Source organism: Colias croceus, chromosome 24 (genome assembly GCF_905220415.1).
Source record: "Colias croceus chromosome 24, ilColCroc2.1".
Lineage (NCBI taxonomy): Eukaryota > Metazoa > Arthropoda > Insecta > Lepidoptera > Pieridae > Colias > Colias croceus.
In genome coordinates, this window is record NC_059560.1 from 5,434,094 (window position 1) to 5,460,794 (window position 26,701).

The 26,701-nt window shown below is 32.1% G+C and overlaps 3 protein-coding genes across 3 annotated transcripts; 2 read left to right on the top strand and 1 right to left on the bottom strand.

Annotated features, from left to right (window-relative positions):
• Positions 1-334: 334 nt before the first annotated feature.
• LOC123702804 lies at positions 335-7,018 on the bottom strand. The gene is made up of 3 exons (XM_045650605.1): positions 6,609-7,018; positions 1,184-1,470; positions 335-807 (listed from the first exon to the last, which is right to left on the bottom strand). Exons 1-3 carry the CDS (start codon positions 6,987-6,989, stop codon positions 762-764), a joined length of 714 nt encoding a protein of 237 aa, XP_045506561.1. The 5' UTR covers positions 6,990-7,018; the 3' UTR covers positions 335-761.
• Positions 7,019-18,049: 11,031 nt separating this feature from the next.
• Positions 18,050-26,411, top strand: LOC123702912. Its single transcript, XM_045650759.1, has 4 exons — positions 18,050-18,345; positions 23,634-23,818; positions 24,421-24,702; positions 26,075-26,411. The coding sequence occupies exons 1-4, from the start codon at positions 18,050-18,052 to the stop codon at positions 26,266-26,268; spliced, it is 957 nt and encodes a 318-aa protein (XP_045506715.1). The 3' UTR covers positions 26,269-26,411.
• On the top strand, positions 18,688-19,924 carry LOC123702913. The gene has a single exon (XM_045650760.1). The coding sequence runs from the start codon at positions 18,881-18,883 to the stop codon at positions 19,622-19,624; it is 744 nt and encodes a 247-aa protein (XP_045506716.1). The 5' UTR covers positions 18,688-18,880; the 3' UTR covers positions 19,625-19,924.
• Positions 26,412-26,701: the final 290 nt, after the last annotated feature.

Genomic DNA, 26,701 nt, shown 5'->3' on the forward strand with positions numbered 1-26,701 from the left:
TAAAACATAATAAATACATACATATTATAGATAAATATATACCAGAAATAATATAGAAATATATATTGAATAATTGTATATTTTCCATTTAATACATCCAATATTATAAACATATTTTATAATATATAAATGCGATACATTATTTACATATATACACATAATATAAATATATTATTCGTATAATATTTATTTAATATTTTACTTAAGTATCAAAATATATAATTGTAATATTTCATTTTGATATGATAAATACATAATAATAAATACGTTTAATTCACAGTCATATCATATATAAATATATTATATATTTAATAATATTATTTACATTCTCCTATGTAATGTTATACTTTGTATATATATTATAATAAAATATTAATATACAATAATACATAATTTAAAGCGGTATCCAAAGTCTCCCTACATATTGTTATTTACATAAATATATTTACATATTATACATATCTATATGACTCATTTAAATAGAGTATTGAGGTACTGTTCACTTAGAAAATAAATTAAGTATTGCATCATGGTCCGTTGCTCGCCCTTGTCATTATTATTAAACCATCATAATATAAATATTATATAAATTATCTTTGGAACAATTAATAGTACGTTCTTCTCATTTTACGGTCATATATTTTGTTCAATCGCGGATTAGCTATGCTTTTTCTTTGATTGTAAAAATGTACGCCTTAATCTAAAATAAATAGTCTGCCTTCTACGCTACACACAATAGGATAATTGATATCTTAGGTGGGTTACTGCGTGTACGAATTGTAGGCTAGGTCGTGTGAGTCAAGAGACCTGAAACAAAATATACGAATTATAACATATTAAAAATAAAAACATACAATCAGGAAAGTTTTTGTGATCTTCAAAAGCTTTCATCTTTTAAGCTTAACTTGCAATTATCTTACAATCTCAGTTGCAATATTTAAACAAAACAAAACTTTTTAAAACAAGAAGACATTGCACAATTAATTATTTTGTACACAATAGTGTTAATACATCATGTATCCATGTCAATAAATTAACAAATGACTCTATGAAACCAAACATACTTCTCAAGTGTACTTGAACACAGTTCTATAAAAAAGTTAAGTTTTATATTAACGTTTAAATACCAGTAGCATTATTAAATTACATCACAGTTTTATATAAACAATTAAAAGGTCCTTACCTGCTCCACCCAGCTCCTCCATGCCCAGAGGAGACCACAACCTCATGCGCCTCTCCAGTACCACTAGACGACAACAGTTTCTTCAGTCCAATGATACCAGCAAGCACCAGGGCCAGTTTAGACACGATCAGGGCCTTTCCAGCGAGCAGGGCCAGGGCCCCGAACGCGAGGGGCACGATCATGCCCCCGATGAGGAGGGGGATGGCGAGGAGGGGGGCAAGCTTCTTTCTCCTTCCACGGCCTTCGTCGAACGCGCGCTGCAGATCCGAACCGGTGGGGAATTTGATCTGTGAATAATGTGGTATATTTTAGTATAGGTTAATATGTGTAAGCTTGAAGTTTTTCTGAAAATAAGATCATGGACTTTTCAATACTTTATGTATGTTTGAAAAAGTGTCGATCTGATAACAAGGATACAGTTAAATTTATAATAACAAATCATTGAGTTATTCGCAATTGGGAGCATTTCTTTGTATCGATGTATTGACAAACTTTTATGCTATTCACTAACGTGGCTATTTTTCTGATAGGCTTGTTATCTCGGTTGAGTATACAACAAAATAAAATAACAAATAAGTAAATAAATATCTCCTCTGTCCATTATAACAAATTTATATTAAATAAATTAATTATGCTTCGTTAAGCGCAGATGATATAAGTAGAGTTTTATCGGATAGCAAAAATACAGTATTGGTATCTGGTAATATATTATAATATTATACAGTATAGTAAAATCGAAATGAAATCCCAAAGCTCCATCCTCTAGAGTCTAGATATTATATCTATGAATTTCAAAGGTGTAAAGATTCTGTACACTCTGCTGCTATACTAAGAGCACATACAGAGAGATATTGAACACCCATTATTTCATATACAGAAAGCTAAAAACAAGATAAAAATTTGCATCCGAAAAACTGCATTCATCACGCATAACGCTCGCAATTAGCTAAGAAACTATGTGGGTCGGATGCTTAATAGAGTGTAGCGTGGAAAAAACTAATTTCTTAACTCAAGATGAATTAATTGAACGTAATTAAAAAGATGTGTATAGAGAAAGCGTTACGGTGCGTCGACGGACGGTATGCGAGCGTATATGACTTGTAGAAATTCGCAATTGATAATGCATTTGACGGTTGCATTTTCAGGATTTCAGATGTTTTATTTATTTAGGAAAAAGTTTAGTAGGACTAATTGGATTTATAAAGATGGTATGATTGACAAGGAGGGACTTTTAGATTTTATTTGTACAGTTTGCTGTCGACAACAAAAAGTAGAATTGTTTAAAAAAGTGTTACGTGCCTAAAAATAAACTTTTTAATATAAATTGAAATAATGATAAATAAAGTCATATGATGTAACGGGGTTTTTATATATAAATATGAAAATCTGTAGTAGTTTTATCAAATATATAAGTTAAAATTACTTTAAAATTATTCAATTATTCAAGCAAAGACAACAAATCATTCATATACGGAAATCTATAAATTCTACATTAATAGTGAAGTCGTAATCGATTTAAAATGTTATAAACTATGCTCATAAAACATACTTAAGTACAAGTTACTAACTGACAAATAAGCTGATAATAATTAGCCTTCATTAATTATTGCATGCATTGTTTCAATTTATAAGAGGCGTGAAATGTCGCGTAATTTATTATAAGAAACTAACTCGAGTAGTCACTGATTTATTCATTCACACTTACATTATTCATTCACTATAATTACGGATTTAAAACACGATAAATTTTTCATAGAACTGCAACTTTTTAAACGATGTTCGTAAAAGTGACGGAGGTATGGCATTTCGTAGCTTATATTATGTTTTTCCTTTTTATTATTATTCATTCTATTTCTACGATTCGCTTTTGCATACAGCATGAAAGAATCTCTTGAAGAACGTACCTTTCACTTCAACCTCTTTTTTACAGATTTCAGTCTCATCGCTACGGCGTAATTTATATGAAATTAGCTTCCGGCCACGACTTTGTACGTGCATCCCCGTTTTTCCCCGTTCCCGCAAGAATTTAGAGAAATCTTTTTTTAGCGGATGCCTACGTCCTAACATCTACCTGCATGCCAAATTTCAGCCCGATACGTCCAGTGGTTTGGGCTGTGCGTTGATAGATCACTATATCAGTCACCTTTGCATTTTATATATATAGATAATATAAATCACTTGATTTACTAGTAGTTGTTATAATACAAGGTATGAAAATATACGAAAGCTTAAAATTCCCGACTCCCTCCTAATTTACAATTCTAGCTGTAGAAATAGGTCATCTTAAAATTCAAATATAGCACACAAATATCATTCATCTGGGCGTTTATGTTACGCAGTTATATAATAATTCTTCCTTATAAAGGAGACTTTTCATTAGACAATTGATTTATTTTTTTGGTTGTCAAATATTACCTAAGTTAGTTAGTTACTTACACAACTTTTAATAACGCATAAATTTATCTGGATACCTTTTAAACCAACTTTATACAGTTAAAAGAACAAATGTATATAAAAGTTTAACAATTTAGAGTAAGTTAATACAGAGTGAAAGGATATGCGGTAATATAATCGTAACGATGAAATAATAATTACATTAGTGAAGGGTCAAGTACAACATTAAAGAAACATTGAACTGCTATTAAGTTTCCTTTTATAAACCTAATGATGCAGGATGCATACTAATACATAGAATTGATTTTATTCAACTGTTTCCTATTTAGAGTACAGTTAGTAATAAATAGGTTTTTTTTTACAACAAAAGACGTGACGAAGACTATTATTAAGGCCGTGTACGCGGTCCGTGCGCTGTTTGGCTCAAATATGTGATTTTTCAAACCAGATTGTCCATCAACCACTTATCTTACAAACATATGAATTACTAATAATTTTAGGGAATTTTATTGTCTATATAGTTAGTTAAGAGTTTTTTTCAATTAATACAGTATTTGTGAATACCATCAAGATAACTGAGCCGATGATTACTTGATTTCACTTTTAGTGTCAATTTCGAAGCTAAAAATATCTGAAATTGCTGACAGATCTAACACACATTTTTTTTAACTAACTGCAAAAATCCTTATTAAAATAGTTAGTTAAAAGATTTTTTTAATTTGGACTCCTAACTTACGAAATTAAAATCCGAACAATGTGAATTTTTTTAGAAATTATACTCGACAAAATGATTATTTTCACCAAGATATTTGACTTAGTTGAATATAATTTATACATATTGCAATAAAAGAACGTATTACTTATAAGATAAAATTTAAAAAATCAACTAAGGTACCTCTATTATTTTTCTACAATTTTTTTTAAAGTACTATAAAACACTGCGCGCGACCCGATTAAAATCAGTCGGCAGCGAGCCTTCCCAGAGAGAGGACATGTTGCTCGGCGCTCTCCTGTGGACCTATGCTGTTCATAGTAAAAGGATAGCGCAAGCCGCGATCTATCGTAATAGATCGCGGAGATTTTGACTTGCGTTAAATTGAATAAGCGCTCTTAACGTGATCTCGAGTATGTAAATTTGAATTAAATCAATTAGAAATATTACAATACTAGCTTTCCGCCCGCGGCTTCACCCGCTTTGTCTAAAACCTAATAAATTATATACTAAAACCTTCCTCTTGAATCAATCTATCTATAAAAAAACCGCATCAAAATCCGTTGCGTAGTTGAAAAGATTTAAGCATACAAAGGGACATAGGGACAGAGAAAGTGACTTTGTTTTATACTACGTAGTGATTATAATATGATAATAAAATTATGTATAATCTATCTATGTGGCTATGTATGTTCTGTTCTAGGCTTAGTCAATAAATATCCTGTTTTCACGACTATTAATTTTTCTTTCATTTTTATAGCTTTCATTTTGTTAGCAGTTTATTGATTTTATTACATCAGGAATTCAATATTAATCTAAACAAAACTGAAGCTACGAATAATACGCTTCAGGTTTGTTTTACGTAAAAATACCTAAATATTTAATTTTACGTAAACCGTTTCTAATGTTTGTTTACAAATTAATTATGTATGTCTCGTTTACATGTAAATTGTCAAGCGAGGTATGATTATTGCTTATTTAGATACAAAAAAAGTAACAATGTAACACGGCATATTAAATATCTTACAAAATTTTAAGGAAAACATTTTGTCAAATTTTTCGTACTTTGCGGTAACATTTTTAACGAAATTTCTAATGCATGTTTTAGAGCTACCTACTATTAGCAATACTTATTTGTTACACAACGATTACCCCTAGGAACAGATTCAACACTTATTTCAAAATACACATAAAACAGATTGCAACAAATCTCACTTTACATTCATAATCGTGCATACATAATACGAAATAATCGTATTATTTTGTTGTCATGTTGAAAAGCTTTCTTTTCAACATTGCAAAGCAACTTCACAAAGAGTAGGTTACGTTTAGAAACTTGTCATATTATGGACACTATAGAAAAGTGGACACTAGACAGTAATTAAAATAGAGGAGAAATTAAAACTCACGCCGTAACTGAGTACTGAGAAATCAAGTGCTGTTGTTAAAGGTTTTTACTTGGGTCTAAAAAATGGTAGGAAATTTATTGAACTTGGATACTACGAGTTAGAAGAATATTTTTGGCTAATGCTTCTGTAATTCTAATCTGTAACCGCTTTTAGCGATGTAAGTTAAGATTTCAAACTAAATATAAATTAATGAAATGAAATAATCGTTTTAAAATCATTACGAGTATTTGTACCTTCTATTAATTTTGTGATAATCTTTGAGAGCAAAAAGGACATTTAATAATGTCTCCATCTCATTTTTATGAATGTCATGAGTGAATCATTGCACCATGGACAAAGTAAAGAACGTAATGTTTTCCATATTTTTAGATTAACTCTAATAACTTAAATCCTTTCATCAACCATGTCCATACGAATTAATATGATTAGAGTTATGCCAATTACATAAGAATAATTTACGTTTAAGTCTAGTATATTTTATAAATACAACTGTAGCCAGAAGTTCATAAAATATCATTTCATCACTAATGATTTGGTTAAAAACATACGAAATATACTACAACAGAAACCATTGTTGCATAAAATGTTATAATTTCGCTTAAATCTATTAACCAAAGAGATTTGGGAAGCTCTTTTAATACTATTATCACCCACTTTATCAACTTTCAAATTCTTCTAAAAATAACTCATAGAATTAAAATTAATGTGTTCAACTTCAAGAAGATAGAATCAGTAATAGACCTTATACTGCAGAAAGATTATTTCCAAGAAATGACAAAAGCTAAAAGCTTTACGCGATACGCGCGATTTTCTTCAGTTCTTATGAAAGAAGGTCCCAAAGATAACCACTGCAAGATTGTTTCCATAGGCTGTAAGAAGAAGAGCTAAGATATACCAGTTCATCTGTTACCTGGATGGTATGAGTTTGCATGAATCCAACGATTTTGTCCAAGATGAGGTTGTCCAAGGAGCTCTCGTCAAGACCTCTCGGAATCGCCTCCTCAACGTCCACCTTTTCGACTGCATTCTTATCCTTCGTAATGGTAACTCCTCCTAGCAGCACTACCTCGTCGCTCTTCGATATCCTGTTTAAGGATTTTGCCAATTTGAGCTTCAGACAACTGGCTAGATCGCTGCCACTGCAGTCTCTGTAGGTTTCGTATGCAACTTTCAAGTCCCCTAATATCGTGTCGTCTGAACTCCGGCCTTCTTCAACGTTCTGGTTTGTGCTCGCTGTCCTTGCACTTACGGCCGCTGCCAGTGTTAAAACGAGGAGGTAATGTGGTACCATTTTGAAGTCGTTCGCACGTTCGTGGCGGGGTAGGCACTGTGTTTAATACTGTAACAGTATTTGCGTTTATATGCGCTTAGTTTCACGGTACAGTGAAGCTGCTGAGAGGGATGCATCGATGCATTTATGCAGTTGCTTGTACAGTCGAGGGATTAATGTTTAAATATGAAATTCTGTTAACTATAATGTATGGGTGATACAGCCTCATAAGATTGACTGAAGAAAAGTGGAAGCCAATTACCCGAAAACTTTGTGAATGATGATAATGACCTTTAAGGAACTTCAGAATAGAACAATTTCATTCTTTTATAGCAATACAACTTGCAGTTTAGCTCAAAAAAGTCAGTCCTATTCAATAACTTAAGGTAACCTATTAGTTTTTTTTTTTTTTCATGTGACCTACACAAAAGATGTTTCATATTTCCGACGTTTATTCTATTCTATACTGCAATGATGCACTTGCGTTGCACTTGCCATTACAGAATAAGATTGCCAGTGCTGTTTCAATAGCTAAGAATTTAAATTTTTTAAAACTCATCAGATCAACCTACTCTATAACATCGGATGACTTCTTCTAACGTTTCATAAAAATACCATAGAAATTTGAAAAATCTGTTAAGCAGCAAAATAAGATGTAAAAATATAACAACTTACCTCAACACATTATTTAATACATGGACCTATAATAAAAGAGGTCCATGATTTAATAACATGAGAGATAGTTTGGTAATATCTAGTCTTTCTCATCCGTCAAAGTTAACTGCTAGCAATTGAATTCATAAAATCTAGCTGAATATTTCATTTGGTTCTGTTCAATAGATAAATAAATTATATCCATCAATATGACATTAATTGAAAGAAATAATCTCAATTAGAGGAATCTCGATTCCTCTTCTTTAAAACATGCAAAAGTGACAAAATACTGAGTTATCACCGCAGAGCCAAAACTAGACATAGTTAGGGATAGAAAATATAATGTCTGCTCTGTCTGTCATCATGCTTCTTTTTACAATGCAAGGAAGCATTAATAAAGAATTTTTAGATAGAATTTGAGATTGTTGTTTAGTCATCTTTTTTAAACTTGTTGCGATTATTTTAGATTAGCTGTTGTTTATTAACACTAATTTCATTCAAAGGTAAGTATTTCTAAAGCAAAAACTTTTTATAAGTTTAAATATATTGTGAATTCAGTCAGAAAATAAAACCTATATTTTACTAAAAAAAAATAGGCACATGCAGACGTTGCCATGCTAAACCGTAAGGATGTAGGTAAGTTTGTATCCCGCATCGCGAATATCCCGAATCTTCTTCTTTATTATATTCTTTATTATTTAACAATAATAAAGTATTTATAAGACTTTAAAATATGCTTTAAAAATTAAATTAACTTTATATTTATTCCATTATACATAGTTGCACTTGTGTACGCGACATTACTCGAGATAGTATTAACGCACGAACATTGAGGTCTTATCAATGAGGTTTGGGGTTTCTTTTGATCCGCGGAGAGTAGCAAGAGATCTTTAAAATATATTATAATAAATAGCCTTCTTGTAATTATTGATATCGACATACATTATATCATAATTAGCGGTCCGCCCCGGCTTCACCCGTGGTACATATTTCACAATAAAAGGTAGCCTATGTTCTTTCTCAGGGTCTAAAGATTGTCTGTGCCAAATTTCATCAAAATCGGTTCAGAGGTTTAAGCGGGAAAGCGTAACAGACAGACAGACAGAGTTACTTTCGCATTTATAATATTAGTAGGGATTGAACCGATTTTCACGACATAACTTTGACACATAAGATGGTAGTAAAGATAATAATATAGTTAGGAATATAAATAACTATTTTAAAGGATTCTTTAAAAGACACAGGCAGCTTAAGCATTTTTATCCTGTGCATGTATTTGATGATAAGCTAAGACATGTATGAAATGCACAGTTAACTTATATGATATATCACACTATGCCTAAATATGTTATCTACTGAAATAATAAAGGATCATCAATTGGTCCGGTCTTTAGTTGCAAACAGCATCCTTAAATGTCAGATCCTGTAACATCCATTATCAGTTATCACGCCGAAGCCTATTCGAATGATATAAAAAATTGGTTTGATTTTATATGTATACTTTCTTCAGTAGTACATAATATTCAATAGCAAACATAGCCAACTAACGCCATGGCAATAGGAGACCTTTTTCAATAAGATTGACCTTACTCTACGAGGCACAAAAAATTACACATCAATTAACATTCCTTAAAAAATAAATTAAATAGGAAAGGAACCGTGTCAGTAAGTTATGTTTTTGAAAATATAATTTCAAAAAATGAAATTAATATTTTCATAATAAAATCAGCATATATATTATAAGTTATCGAAAAGTAAATCTTTAGGAGACACTTTATACTATTTTCTTTATTTATAATATCTTCTTTATTCAATAGACCCATAATTACCTGCCAGATACAAATTTCAGCTTCTACAATATGACAAATAATAGTCATTGTTCACACTAGAAACTACAATATTAATTATTATCAATGAACATTCAGACCGGATTTAAAAGCAATGCATGCATACCGTTGCAACGATATTGAGATGAAAAGTTTAGAGATTATAATTAAAATTGCATTATTATGCAGCCGTTCTACTGCGCTGATTATCGAAACCGGTTGTTTACTGTATACTTGTGTATATAAAATTTAATATAAAATAGTTTTATTGATAAAAGAACTAACATGTAGTGTTTAATCGAAGGGACTATTGTATCCTCGAAAGTTTTACTACCAAAAAATAGTCGAGGTTTACTTTTAAAACTCTTATTATGTCTAGTAGCCTTATTCGAAGCCTTACCTTATTTTTAAAGGCCTCGAATAAAGGCGTAAGGAATGAACAATAACAATAATAAAATAATATATAACTCACCCTGTAAACGTACCACTTAAAATGTTTTATCACTTAGTATTTACAACTTATTAAATTAATTATTTAATCAGAGCAATATTTGAACTATTAGGTTAAAATATTACCTTAATTATTATTGTTAATACCTTTTATTATGTCACAACTAGGTATACTTATTGTAATAATTATAAAAATGTTGCGGGTAATTGATGTTAAATTCCACCTTCATTAACATTTAATTGATTTTAGAATTAATGGGCCATAGATTCATTCTGCCCAGAGTTACATAAAATATAAAATGATCTAATTGTTACCTACATGTATAAATACATGTTTTTGTTTCTTTTCTTTCTTTCTAATTTATATTGTAAACATTTTTAGTGAAGTATAGTTCTCAAGATACAGATGACGATACATTTTTTAATTAAGATCCGCTGCGGGTAAGTGTGAAAATTCTTCTAGACCGTGTATGTAAGTATTTATACGTTAGGGTTTTTACGACATACTTACTTGTAGTTTTTAAGTAGTTTATAATAGCCATGATTGTTAGTTTTTCTTCCTTTGTGTTGCAAGTTCTGTATTTATCCCAATTTTTGTGACATCTATAATTCTACTTAATGTATCTAATATATATTATAAAGGCGAAAGTTTGTATGGATGGGCGGAAATCTAGTATATACATATATATAACTATAATATACAAATGAAACTAAATTTGTTGCTAAGCTGAAATCTTGAGAACTCACCATTTCGTTATTTTTTTTAATAATATTCCTTGAAGTACCAGGATGGTTTTTATGGAGAAAAAACGTAAACATGTACCACGGGCGTAGCCGGGGCTGGCTGCTAGTTTATCAAAAAAGAATTACTTTCGTTGTAAATACTTTACTACGTATAAAAGAGTTCAACGATGTCTCTTAACTAAGGTTACAAGCTTGAATCAATCAAAATGGGTAAGTAGTGACAATATTCTCTCGTATTTTACGTCTTAATGATTGCTTATTTTTTATATAACTATGACACTGGAAAAATAGACATAGCAGAGGAGAACTGAATACAATTTTGAGAGATATGAATATACATATATTATGTGAAACATAGTTACCACTTACTATTCGAGCAAAAACGTGCTGGTAATAGGTAGAAAGATCATTTATGATTTACGATATTTTAATAAGAATAGGTAGTATACGGGATATGTTAGCGTATATGGGAGCGTTTCATGTAAAATTTTTGGATAATTCTCGTTTTAATTTTTAAAATTTATTGTTGTCATTTTACTCATTAGGTATAGTTACTACTTTCAATATCAGTATAAAGTTTTTTGTTATCTGTAATAGTTACGGAATAATCACCTGCGCACACTTAACGATTACATCCTGTATAGTATAAAATTAAGGAACTTGAAAAAATGGAGCTTACAATTTTCACAAATCGGATTTATTATACTTATGTTATATTTCACTGGAATACAGAATTTACATTTCAATAATTTCATCGTTTCCTTTGAAATACGTCATTCAAAAATGCAAGTCATGTTCTATTGAAATAACACATGTAGCATACACAATGAGATATTATGCAAAAAAACGCATACAACATTGCAACCAATACTTCCTCTTGTCTAAAACGGTCATGTTAATTTGCTTGCACTATTTTTTAACTATTCATTATTGTCGGAAACAAACTATAATATATTTATAGTTCCTGTCACGCATACAGTATCATTTATATACGATCACGTTTTGCGAATGATTTCAATCAATATAAGTTATACATATTATTGTTTTTATCAAGGAATGAAACACGTAATCTTGTATTGTTATATTTGGTTACGATGTTATGAGTGAGTAAAAGCCTACTTAATAGGTGATATGGCTATAAACAAAACGTCTAAACCCACGTTCAATCATATCATAAAAAAATTAATAATACCGAAAATAATTTAGAATAAGACACATTATTCGAGATTTTATTGCAGCGTATTTTACTACATTAAAACTTATTTTAAACAGAATAACTATATAATAAAAACAAAAAAAAATGAATTAGAGACATTATTAAATATTTCTATGCATTGTATTAAATACCTCTATGAAAACTTATTCTAATCTACTTAAATTCCAAAAAGCTTCATAACTAATCAAGAAAGTTAAATAAACAGATTTTAAACATCATAAATTACAGCCACTGAACCAAACTATTATTCCCAATATTTGCATTAGAATCGCATTCAAGATGAATCTCAATCGTATCGTGTTCGCTCGCTCTTAACAATTTAAATAAGCAAAAAATATTTGCACAACAATGACGTGTATTTATAGACGAGGTCTTGAATTGCGCAGTATTTATATTTAAAACATTCCCTTTGTGATTTCTAGATTTAAAAAAAAGATATACGTTTTCTAATATTATTTTACTAAGTAGGTATACTGTAACTGTTATCATAGATCGTAAAAGGATTTAAGGGTTTACTCAATAATATAATGTAGTTTGATTATACATGATTATGATTTTAAATAGATATCTATTTACTAATTTCTAAAATTTCTCACAATCAAATTTTACTACTTGTTAATAATTATGTGGAAATGTGCATTCTATAAGATGTTGATAATCTTTATAAGCAAAATTTAAAATTCATCTGTATGAAATAGTAAACGTCATTTTATTTTATCTGCAAATGCTAATATATTTACAATCTTCTGAAAAGATTTGTAAACTTTATTTTAAATAAAACACTATTTAGAAATTAAAGACTTTTTAACGGATTTACAGCGAGTTAAAGACTTTTTAACACTTTACAGCGAGCGTGGTCACGGGGAGTCTCCCGGAGTTCGAAACGTCGGGAAAATAATATAATGATTAAATCGCGTTTAAAATCCGTTAAAAAGTCTTTAATTTCTAAATGGATAATACTCGCGTAAAATCAAACCCTAGAAAATACTATAAAACACTATTTTTTACACTAGTGCGGTGTAATTATTAATTTATAAGAAAATAATCTCACTAGGAATGCACTATAAATACGCATATACCATCCCAATGAATCGGATTCATACGGTACAGTTTTATTTTCACTTAGAAAGAAAATTATCGGCTCCAATCGTAGCATTTTTTTCACGAAAACACGTTCATTTTCATATATGTGTTCAACAAGAATTACTGTCTGAATGCTATGTACACGTGATGGTATGAGATTATCTATGTATCTATGTGTATTAAGTACATAGAATATTCTTAAGTATTTAGAGATATATGAGACAAAGAATATTTTTTTAACACACTTTATTAGCTTCACGTGTATTACAGTTTGATTCCAAACTTTTAACGGACATATTTCATTTAAACTTTGTACACTTATCAAGGATCGATGACAAAATATAATTTCATGATTTTTATACTATATTAAAGCTTCACCTGTACAAGTATCACTGTATGAAACCGACTCCTTAGAATCGTTTTTGACCCGCGTTCAACGGTCGGATATAATTCAAATTTTGTACATTTATGAAGAAAATAATACAATAATTTTATGAGTTTATCTTATCAAATCGTGTAAAAAATATAATAAAAACAGTTTTATTGTTGGTATTATGTACTTTGAGATTGTTTGAACGCAATTTTACCAGCATTTCGGTAGAAAATCTCTTCCGTAAATGGCTATCATCTAACTACGAGTATATTATATTAGTTCGTATGACCGAATTACTATAATATAACAGACTAGGTTTCCGCCCGCGACTACGCCCGCGCAGTCAAAGAAAAACCCGTATAGTTCCCGTTCCCGTGGGATTTCCGGGATTGCGTCATTTTACCGGGATAAAAAGTAGCCTATGTCCTTTTTCGGCTATCAAAATATCTCCATACCAAATTTCATGAAAATTGGTTCAGTAGTTTAGGCGTGATTGAGTAAAAGACAGACAGACAGAGTTACTTTCGCATTTATAATATTAGTATGGATTATTTTTTCCCACCTTTTATACAATTATGATTGATTTATCAGCGCTATATGTTCTAATAAGTGAAGTTAATGGCCGTATCAAACAGAACAGTTATATAGTTCCGTTCTTAGGTGGCCCAGATACAGATGCAGGCTATTTTTTATAGGAAACTGTACTTAATTTTCTCGATATTAAATTGGAGTTATGGAAAATTTTCTTGAGAAGCGAGAGTTTTTGAATGTTTATGCTATTTTTGTTTTGTATTTAAAAGATAGTGTTTTCGTTTAGCAAAAGCTTCTGCTTCCTTGAGAAGCCGATTAAAACACGGTACAAACAGTAATGTACACAGCTGTGTACATTTGTCGTACATTATTGTTTTTTTAAGATTTTTTGCAAGGAAATTTGTTTTTCTAGTAATGATTTAGTTTGCGCATGATGTGGAAAAAAGTTCCTGAAGCTTTAGTTTAATAGTGTGTTATGTATATTATAATTATAGAGTGGACCGTAATACGTAATAACTAATACGTAAGAGAGATAGTTTGATATTAATATAATATAATTTTATTCAATTCCGTTATTGAAATAATATTATAATCAAATACTTACAGTGTTAATTTTAATAAATCGGAAGTGATAGAATTATAATAATTTTATGCACAAAATTGGAATACTTTAAGCACGTTTTTTTACATAACGTTTTTCTTTTCACGATGTATTCGGATATATAAAGAATATTCACATAATTTATTTAAATTTACTTTTTTTTACCAATATTGTGTCTCAACAAATACAATAAATTATTCATATCTTAATAATATTATTTGAAGTAGGAAAGTAATAAGAAACTGATAGATTTCCTTTTGTATAGTTTTTTATGTAACTTCTATATAGATTACAGTATTAAAATATATAGATCTAGTAGTAAATTATTTGTAATATTCAAATAAACTTTTAGGCTCTAATGAGACAGGTCCATTACACAGGTACAATTTCTAACCCTGTCACTCAATTTAAATTAAAACTTTATCACACCCCGGACACTCCATACAAAATTATCGTTTTGACAGTCACACTGTAGAGACTGCAAATGTGTGTGTTAACGCTTTATGGTTGGCACATTTTTGACTAGCGTAAAAAAAAATTCGCGTTTTTCTGATGAAATAGATCCGTAAACAGCACAATATCTAACCATTTTCTACGAAAAACGATAATCACAAATCCAAAATAATAAAATTACTTTAAGTCAATTTGATTAATGTTGTCAATCTTCGTTGCGTATCGTCCCTGTAGAAAAATATGGACCATTTTATGTCTGATCGTGCGGGGTGAGGTAAGTGTTTAAATTTGGCGGGAGGCGGAGAGTGTCCGTTCTGTAGCGTTTAGCTACTATTATGTATTCTGTGACTTTATTATAAAATTTAAAAAAGTATATACTTTAATATAATATACTCTAGTAATCAATTTTTTGGCAGAAGAATGACTGCCTAAGTATGAAGTTTTTATAGAATAATTACTTAACATTTGCAGAATTAGCACAAGAAATAATATTTATAAATAGATAATCCGTTGCGTTTTGTAATATGTTACTGCTTTATTGTAATACCTATTGTTATAACAGTTAGCAACTACTCAACTTATTGTATAGCTTTTGCAGAACATATACAGCTTACCAACAAGTATCGCTGATCATTTCCTAAACCATGAATAAATCTACCAAACGTCATTTCCATGCCAATTCCATGAACAGGATCCCGCCTTCATTCATACAGTATAACACAGTTTACAAGTATTATACAATACACTTAACCCAAAACAGACATCCGTCATTATGTTCATTGAATAACAGTCCTTATGTCACGTACCTTCACGTCATTACATCAAAATATATTTGTGTTACTTGACACATCCTTAAAGCGTTTCTCTCATGGGCATGGTGTTCCACTAATATCCGCTTTTCTTTAATTCTCAGTCCAAATCTGCAAAGAATATTGAACTTTATACACGTCAATTAGAGTTCATATTCGTTTGTTCACATCTAACGAATTAAGTTAATCACGAATCAATTTTTAAATCGACTAATCTCGTTCCATTCGTTACTAATTACACGAATATATGTCTTATATCGAAGTGATAAGGGTTTATTTGTGTTTCGAATAAAAATCCGAATCTATGGTAGGGAGGTTACATAAAGACGCGTACAAGAAAGCTACAGGCCCTCCAGGGACGGCAGTGAAAGCGGTATGACTAATGCTTGCGAAGGTCAGCTTATATGACAGGGACAACATAATGAGTATATTTTCAAATGCCTTAAACATTTTAGAAAGCTTGACGTGTGTATTAAGTTATTGAATTTTAGTGTTTCCGAATGCATTCATTTGAATATTATCGTGTGAACGACATTAATTTTGCATTTAAATTCTTTGATATTGATACTAGATATTATTATCATATTCACAGGCAGTAACATTATTATTTGTTTGTGTGTTTTCGGTTTTCGGTTAACGGTTTCAGAAATAAGCGAAGGAGCTTTTTTTCTGAAACCGTAATTTTTTGTTACATTTCATTATGAAAAGTATAATTTATTAAAACGGAAGATGTTTATAATATAATGCGTTTATTCATAGATTCAATCTTGACAGGTACATTTCGTGCTGGTAGTAATAATTGTTCAGCTGCTCTTTTATACATAATATGTAATTTTTTCAATTACTTAATTACAACTTTTACAACTTTTACAATTTACAACTTTTATATTTGATTATTATCAATTTGATGACACAATATTAAATTGTCATTTGTCACCCATAACATTTTCAAATATAATATTAACTATTATAGCATTATTATACCAATATTGATGACGTCATATTTAATAATTCTTTAAAGTAACAAGAAATGAAATATCCTTCATAACAACTATCACTTATAAATAACACTAAAGCAATACAAAAGAAAATTAAAACCTTAATAATTAGTAGTAATTGCATTGATTAAAGACCCATCAAGGAGTTCATTAAGTACAATGTGACTCAAAATGCCTATAAGACGCGTAACAAATACAGAAACAAAGGCCCCGAGTTAAAATAAGAAACTATTACATCAGCCAAACAAAACTTTTACTTGGGCAAACCGGACGTATAGAAGAATATATTGTCTACTTTCACTCCTTGACACGACACCGAAATAAGGAAATAAACGCCGGATATTTGACATGCCATTGTAACTTATATCTCAAGGATGTAAGAACGAAATTGCTGTGCTCGATGATACATTCCAGCAAGATGCTTAGTTGGAAAAGGTCAGAGGCCTTAAATGGTATGATTAAAGGTAACGGATATCGCAAAACCGATTTCCGAAGTACAATTTCAAATTCCTTTTGAAAATCGATGAAATGAGACAAATACACTGGTTGATATAGGAAAACCAATTGTTAAAATTATCTATATTAACTCTTATAACTACAGGAAATCAAAGATTGCACCAGCTGGACTTCTAATGACAATAGATTAAGATAAGGGTTCATGATAGCTTTTCTCATAACAAGTGTGGACTGATTAGATGGAAGTTTATAGCATTATCAGATATTCTAGATCATACAATAGTATGGTACTGCGATAATAACCACAGAATGAACTTACATCTAGTTTTTTTTTTTTTTTTTTGTTGCACGTCTTCGACAATTATGCAAAACAAGATTGATTTTCTTTTAAAATGTTAATGTATACATAATGCACAAGTCTTTAGGACTATTTAGGTTCTTACCTTCCCTTCGTCCTTCTTTTACTTAATATGTCATAAGTACCTATCTATGTATATCAACATCTGCCTATGTAAATGAATCATATAATCAAGTCTAATGCACTCAGCCTCTCACCTCTAATGTCTTCAACCTGTGAAGGATAATACTCCATTGTTATGATTAAGTTATTTAACAACAGCATTATGCAAGCTGCCGTAACATCTAACATGCAAATAGCACTCTCAAACGTCTCGCAAATTATCTATAAAATTTTCACTGCATTGTCTTTTTGGACGTGGGAACAACCCGTGACGGACCTCGAAACAATGGAAGAGTTCACTCGTACATAACAAGAAAAGTCTATAAAGCAGGTGAGGCTCTGATACAATAAGGTATACGTAATATCTAAATCGGAGCAGTCAGTGGTGTTGTGGATCCTTGCAATGGTGTTATAGTAATACTGCATCATGAAGCTACAAGTAGTGACAGCATTGATCCTAATAACGGTACTCGAGGTGATACCAATACAGTTGCAACAAGGAGAAACATTAGAAGGAAATAATGTAGATAATACAAACTTAAACGCCTGTTTGAGCGAGGAAAGGGGTGCAGCGGTATGCTTTGGCAAGGAGTTGTTGCATAAGCTGAATAATTACGATGAAGCAGATTCATTTAGCTTGGCGAACGGTGTTTCGTTTGTGAGAGATGAAAAAACTCCCAGAGATATTAGCGCTTTCCTTGATAAGGATCCTATGGATTTTCGGTATGTGTATTTTGTATGTTGAAAGGGCATAAGCAAAACTATTGAACAATGGGTTTCATACAATGAAATGAATATGAAACCGAGTTAAATCAATCTTACCACATATAAAGTGAAAATGATGTGATAATATTCAGAAATGTTAATGATACTTTGTGAAACCAGACAAACAAACCACATAATCTTATAAACCTAGTGGTTAAAGTAAAGTCTGTCTTTAATTAGATTTGTTTTACTTAGCAAAATCACAAAAAAAAATTACTCATGTAGATTTTTATTAGTTTTTATTTACCATTAATATTCTTATACATTACAAGTACTTTTTTTTAGTACTTTTTTTTTTTTTCGCGGGTAGATGTGTAAAACACAACACGTTTTTATTTCGCTCCTTAGAAATATTTTGATTTTAATTTGTTTTCTTATTCTTTCAACAAATAATTATGTTGTAATTATCACCTGTGCCTACCAGCAACATTTCCTATAAATTTTATTATAATTATTGCTCTCTAACACAAGCACAAAATATAATCTAGTAAACATGGACTTACTTAAACAGTCAATAGAGAAGATGACAAGTGACTTTAACAACAGGATGGCTGAATTTCAAAAGGATTTACACAACACTGCCTCCTCACATCCGGCTTCTGTAAGTCCTACATCTAGATTGGCAAGTGAGTTTGACGCTTTTCGCACACTGGTATTGTCATCACTAGAAAGCTTACAGTGTCAGGTCCAAGTGCTCACTAAACTGTATGAACATCAAGAACTGCGCAGTAGAAGGAAGATTCTGTTAATTCATGGTGTGCCGGAAACTCAAAAAGAAAATGTCACTACAAAAATAGTTGATGTATTATCCAAAAAGCTGGATGTCCCTGGTTTGGACGCAGATGCCTTCTCCCGTTGCCATAGACTGGGTAAAGCAATCAGCGATAAACCGAGACCAATTGTAGCTAAGTTCCGGAATATGACACTCAGGGATAATATTTGGTTCTCAAAGAGTGGCCTGAAGGGCTCTGGTGTCACCATCTCAGAATTTTTAACATCAAGTAGACATGAAACATTCCAAGCAGCTCGCTCTAAATTTGGTGTTGCAAAATGCTGGACGAGGAACGGCTATGTTTTTGTTCTTGCTTTGGACGGTAAACGTCATCGTGTGGAGTCTCTCTCTGAACTGAATGCCATATCTTCTGCATCTGAATCTGTTTCTACAAATACAAACATTCAAAGTAACAAAGATACAAAGTTAACATCCAGAACTAAAAGGATTCCTAAAGCCAAGTAACTTATTTTGATGTTAACGTTAGTTTATTAAATATGTAGCCAATAACTTTCACTGTGTATGATAATTCTAGTGTTTTATGACCTTTATTTTTATATTTACTTGTGTTGTTATATCACTTACCTACTACTTTTTTTTTTTTATTTTTGTAGAATTGGCTACTTTACCTTATAATTATTAATGTAATATTGCTTTAAAATACTACTAATCTTAGTTTTACCCTTTTTTCTTTGTATAATTTCGCAACTTTTTTTTCTGTTTAACGAAGGTAAACTGCATAATATTCATTTTATAATATTTGTCATCTCATAGTTTGTTTACATATTTTAAGTGAGCGTGACATCTGTCACTTGATGTACATATTTGACAGCTTTACTCATGCTTTACTTTATTTTTATTTATTTTTTTAGTAATAGATACCGTTCTTTTGGGTTAGTTGTTTATTAGTTAGAGTAGTATAGTTTTGTTTTTGTTCTCTCCAGAGCTGGTGGTCCAGGTATTATGGAATTACTTTTATTTTGATTATATTATTTAATTTTCTTATTTAGTTTTATCCTAGTATATAATTTATATAAATATACATACATATATAATTATTTTTTTTTTTTTTCTGATTCACCTTATATATTATACATATAGATATATTTATTTATTTATATAATCTCTTTAAAACACGTTTTCAGTTGCTTTTTAATTAATTTATTTATTTTCAACTCATTCTGTATCTGATAATGTCCAACAATAGTGACTCATTAAGTGCAAACAGCTTTTTAACATGCAACTCCAATAATAGCAGTTTTGTTAGCACGGATTACACTCCTCTCCCCGTTTCCTTATCCTCCCATTTCTCTGACTCCTCCCATAACTTTAACGTTGTCCATATAAACGCCCAGAGCATTCCGGCTCACTATCCTGACCTCCTTGCATCATTTGATTCGAAAACCGTCCATGCCATCCTTATCTCTGAGTCCTGGCTTAAACCCTGCCTCCCCTCATCTTCCTTCTCGATTCCCGGTTTCCACCTACTACGAAACGATCGAACTAGTAAAGGGGGTGGTGGAGTAGCCATTTATCTACGCGCTAATATTCCCTTCTCCATTGTAAGCTCCTCTTCCCAGCCCCCACCGTGTAACGAAGCAGAACACCTCCTTCTTGAAGTCACCCTCTCCCATACCAAAATTCTATTAGGTGTTTTCTATAGTCCAAATTCTTCCGTCGATTTCTTTCCTTCCTTTGATGAAATCCTTGACAGGGTCTCACCATTATATGACCATGTCATCATAATGGGGGATTTCAATACATGTTTGATAAAAAATGATCATAGAGCTACTAAATTAACCTCAATTATTGACTCCTACAATATGTCCTTACTTCCTCTCGGTCCAACACACTTCTTTCCTGATTGCACTCCTTCGCTCCTTGATCTGATCCTAGTTTCCTCTCTAAATCATGTACATAAGCACGGCCAATGCTCGGCAGACGCCTTTTCGTATCATGATTTAATTTTCCTCTCCTATAAAATCCGTCCTCCTAAAATGAAACCTAAAGTTATCATGCAACGCAATTTTAGTGGAATAGATAAAGATCGTTTACTACAAGATGCAGCTAATATCGATTGGTCTATACTCTCAACTGCTGAATCGATTGAAGATAAGGTAAATTTGTTCAACACATTTATTATACAATTATACGATAAACACGCACCTTTGCGTCCTATTAAATTGAAGCATCTCCCTGCGCCCTGGTTAACTGATAGCCTTAGGGAAATTATCAATTGCAAGGCTAAAGCTAAAAGCAAATTGAAACAAAAAAACTGTGACCTGCATCGTGAAGAATTCAAGAAAATACGTAATCGCTGCAACACTATGTGCAGAGACGCTCAAAAACGCTACATACACGAATCTGTGCAGAATGGAGATTCGGCTAGAGTCTGGAAATTTTTGAAGACCCTTGGAGTTGGTAAATCTTCCTGTAAAACCGAAATTCCCAATAGCATTTCCATTAACGACCTTAATAAACACTTTTCCTCACCCTCCTTTGTATTCGATCCTCTTTGTAAACACAAGACACTTGATTCTCTTTCATCTAAACCTACTCCACCCTTTCCGCCTTTCCATATTAGCCTATTCTCTGTCGCCGACGTTAAAAAGAACATTTTGTCCATCACTTCTAAGGCTGTAGGCGTTGATTGCATTGGTCGTAATATGATCATCCCCATCCTTGATCTGATCGCTCCTGTTATAACCGATATCCTCAATTTTTCCATCTCTTCAAGTACTTTTCCTCATTCGTGGAAAAGCGCTAATATAATCCCTCTCCCCAAATCTAAAAATCCTTCTACCCTCTCCGATTTTCGTCCTATATCTATATTACCTTTCCTTTCGAAAGTCTTAGAGCGGTTAGTACAGCAGCAACTCTCAAGATTCCTTAACAAAAACAACCTTCTCAATCCTTTCCAGTCCGGTTTCCGTCCGGGTCATAGTACGGCCACTGCGTTAGTCAAGATCACAGACGATATTAGACTGAGTATGGACAAAAGGCAGCTCACAATACTTACACTACTTGACTTTAGTAACGCGTTTAACACAGTTGATCACGATGTTTTGTTGAGCTTGCTACGCGTTTCTTTTAACATGTCACCGGCAGTGATTAATTGGTTTAGCAGCTATCTCGGGGGCCGCCGGCAGCGCATTCTACTGGACGAGTGTTACTCATCCTGGTCTGATATTACTTCTGGCGTTCCTCAGGGTAGTGTGCTGTCTCCCCTTCTTTTTTCCTTATTTATCAACTCCATTGCTTCGAATATTTCCGGTCTCTACCATATGTACGCGGACGATTTGCAAATTTATTGTCATTCATCACTTGAAGACCTAAGTGGGAAAGTAGCACTCATGAATGATGATTTACGTACCATTAGTAATTGGAGCCGCGACCATGGTCTATGCATTAATCCGAAAAAATCGCAGGTGATTATTATTGGGAGTCAGTCGCTTATATCTAAAATTGATTGGTCCTCTATGCCTAAAGTTTGCATAAATAACACTGACATTCCATACAGCTCCACCGTTAAGAGTCTTGGTGTTTTTATTGACGAAACTCTTTCGTGGACAAATCAAATTAAAGAACTGAGGAAAAAAGTATTTGCAGCAGCTGGCTCTCTCAGACGACTCCGAAACTTTCTACCTATTCCCACTAAAATTGCTCTTGCTCAGTCCCTTCTCCTATCCCTGTTTGACTACGCAGATGTCTCCTATCCTGATCTCCTCCAATTCCAACTTGATAGTCTTGAGCGTCTCCAGAACTTCTGTGTGAGATTTATTTTTGGTCTACGTAAATATGATCACATTAGTGAATACCGCACAAGACTCAAGTGGCTCCCTGTCAGACTCCGCCGGGACTCTCATATCCTTAACCTTTTGTACTGCATCCTTTTCTGTCCAAACACGCCTTCCTACCTAAAAAGTAATTTCCAATTCTTGAGCTCCTCCACCCGTTCCCCACGATCCTTTAATAAACTCCTGTTGTATGTTCCTGTTCATAGATCTAATTTCTATGATAGCTCCTTTACGGTTCGTGCTATCAAGCTGTGGAACAGTCTGCCCGACAGTATCAGAAGAGCTGAGACACTGAACGAGTTCAAAAAGCAAGTATATAATTACTATTTATCTTTATGAAATGTATATTTGTGTGTATATGTATATTATTTTAATATGTAGTATACTCATTTATTTAACTATGTATAGTATATTCTTATGTGTATATATGTATAATTTTATTATAAATTGTGTTGTGCACCATCGACCTCAATATATTACGTAATTCTCATGATCCTTGACCTAAGGTTGCCTGGAAGAGATCGCTGTATTAGCGATAAGGCCGCCTTTTTGTACTTTTTTTCTATTTTCTGTGTTTTTTTGTTATTATTTTGTTACTGGTGCAAATAAAGTATTCATTCATTCATTCATTCATTCAAGTATAATTATATTATTATACGTGATACATTCTGTTTTAGCTCAATAATGGAAGATGCAAGTAATTTGATATCCAAGCGATCTCTCCATTGGGACATGGGAATGGTATATCCAGGGTTGGTAATGCGAATTGGGCCAACATTGGCCAACGGTGTACTAGATTTTGTTATTGATCCAAGAATAAAGGATAGAACATATCAACCCCAGGGTGAAAATCAATCTACAGGTAATTGGAAAATTAAAATATTTTAAGACAATGCATACTTGAGATTCACATGGGAGTCCTCGGTCATATATTGAGCTTTTACTTTGTTTCTGCATGAAAAATATACCAATATCATATTATTATCAATTTCATTAATTTTAAAATATGAGAAAACCTATTGAAATATAATATATTCGAGTGTACAATAATAATTGTTGTATAATACATTGATCTTTAGTAATTATAGTTATTACAAGCTATGCAAAATTCGGAAAAAAGTACCTATATCAAATGCTCTAGCTTTCGCCCGCCAGCCCGGGTTGAATAGTAAATAACTATCATTCAATAACCAATATAATAAAAGTAATCGAATCTCAAATAAGAAGTTAAAATTTCCTTTAGAATTTTCACACAAAACTGTTTTCTATAGAGCGCCATCTATTGCAACATAGACAAACTATTTTACAACCATGGTCAAGGTTAGAGCGACATTGATCTTGAATCGTCAGCGCCATCTATAAATTTTCCCTTGAACTTACATCAGTTCATAATGAAGACTGGTTTCCTCTCAACAATAATTCAACTTGTTCTGTACAAAAGTTTACTTTTTTTTTTTCTTTTAGGTCGTCTATTAGCCCGAAATCTTCTCGTACCATTTCTGCTTGGAATAAAATTCAACATATCAACATTACTGCCAATTTTGTTAGGGTTGCTTCTTCTAGCTAGTAAGAAGGCCTTTTTGTTAGCGAAGGTAGCTTTGCTAGCGGTGACCCTATTTAGTGGTGGTGGCTATGGCGGCAACTACGGGAACTATTTTGGTGGTTTGAATAGTTTCGCCGGGCCAACTATATCATCGTATACGCATGAAAATGTAGGGCATTACCAGCCTGCTCATGGTTCTGGAGGTATGTATCACAAATTGGTTTAATTAAGCTGTTGGAAAACAAAAGAGTAAAATATTGAAAAACATTCGCTAGGAAGCTAAATTTTTTCCACATTAGTAGGAGACAGAAATAAAATCCCTTAATACGCTTGCCAACTATAGAAGAGTAAAGTAGAGCTTTTCGGCTCGACGAAATGCTGTTTTGACTACCTCAGTTTTATAATATATTTTCCTACTCCGACTTGAATAATGTGCAGATAAATTAAAATTTGAATTGAAATATTAGGGCAGTAGCAAGACCTTTTTTTCATTTAAAATGACTTTATATTTTTTTATCACATGAATCATCGTGTATTTTTGTGTTCTAATTATTGTTTCATCAACCACTTATAACTAAATTTTAAACAGGTGCATATACATCATGTAACTGTCATATAATAAGACCAAATAATTAATGAATCAAGAATTAATATAATACATCACAAGTGAGTAGTTTTAGAGCGATGTTTATATTGCTTAAAGCTCACTTACTAAATATTGTATGTATTCATAAAAACATCTTGGCAAATAAAACATATAATCACGTTTTAAATTCATATTACTCTTCCGATTTTGCTACTGTTACTATTCATACTACTACTAGCTGTTATTAGTTGTTGGGATATTTACGGATATTACATTAATATGTTTTCTGCATTCGCTACTAGATGGCATTGTGCAAAGACTACTTATAGGTATGTCAGTTAAATGTTAGATATGAGGAATTCTTAGAAATATAAAAATTTAAGTACTGGGGATACTTACCATTACAACACATTGCATGTAATTATAATCTGTGATAACTTTTCGGCTCTTCATGATACATACATATTCAATTAACGTAGGTAATGAACTGTTTTTCAACAGAGTTAGACGGTGATTTACAAGTGCCTACATCATCTTCTTAATATATGTATATAAATCTCGTGTCACAATGTTTGTCCTCAATGGACTCCTAAACCACTTAACCGATTATAATAAAATTCGCACACCGTGTGCAGTTCGATCCAACTTGAGAGATAGGATAGGTTTTATCCCGGAAATCCCTCGGGAACGGGAACTATGCGGGTTTTTCTTTGAAACGCGGGTGAAGCCGCGGGCGGAAAGCTAGTATTTTTATAAAACTATTTTGATTTAATATCATTATAGATACCAGAACAGTGAACACGTCTTATGAAGGACAAAAAAAAAATAACATTATCCATGAAGATGTTAATTATCCCCCGCAATTTAACTTAAACTCAAGTTATTCAGACCTCTGGTTACGTATAAAAGTTCCACATAACGCTTAGTCGCTCAGAAACTACCCCCTAACCAAATAACTTTAAATATAATACCAGAACCTTTTATTCCAGGCTACTTCCACAGACATTCTCATCAAGCAGATTACTTCTATAAGGAGAAGTACGATGAACCCACAACGGGGTCTCCCATCACCCCTGATGAACTAAGAGATAGATTGGAACGGCTCTTTGTGACCAAAAAAGATGATGATGAACTTAAAATTCGGAATGGCAGAAAATTCTCCTGGACACCTATAAATGGATGATAGATTTAATTGATATTGATGTAAATTTCACTAGTCAATTTGTCATGCAGTTTTCGGTCAGTAGATATTTGGTAACTTGGAAATCGTGCAATATATAATAGCGGAATATCGGCATAATAGATATGCCCGAGACATCCAATGCATAGTTTAAATCTATATTATATTATATAAAACTCAAAGGTGACTGATATAGTGATCTATCAACGCACAGCCCAAACCGCTGGACGTATCGGTCTGAAATTTGGCATGCAGGTAGATGTCATAACGTAGGCGTCCCCTAAGAAAGGATTTCCCAAAATTCTTGCGGGAACGGGGAAAAACGGGGATGCACGTACAAAGTCGTGGGTGGAAGCTAGTTCTTCATAATACTTTTCGTCATTCCGTAGTTAAAATATTTAGTAGGTATGTCTTACTGAAAACTTTGATTAATATT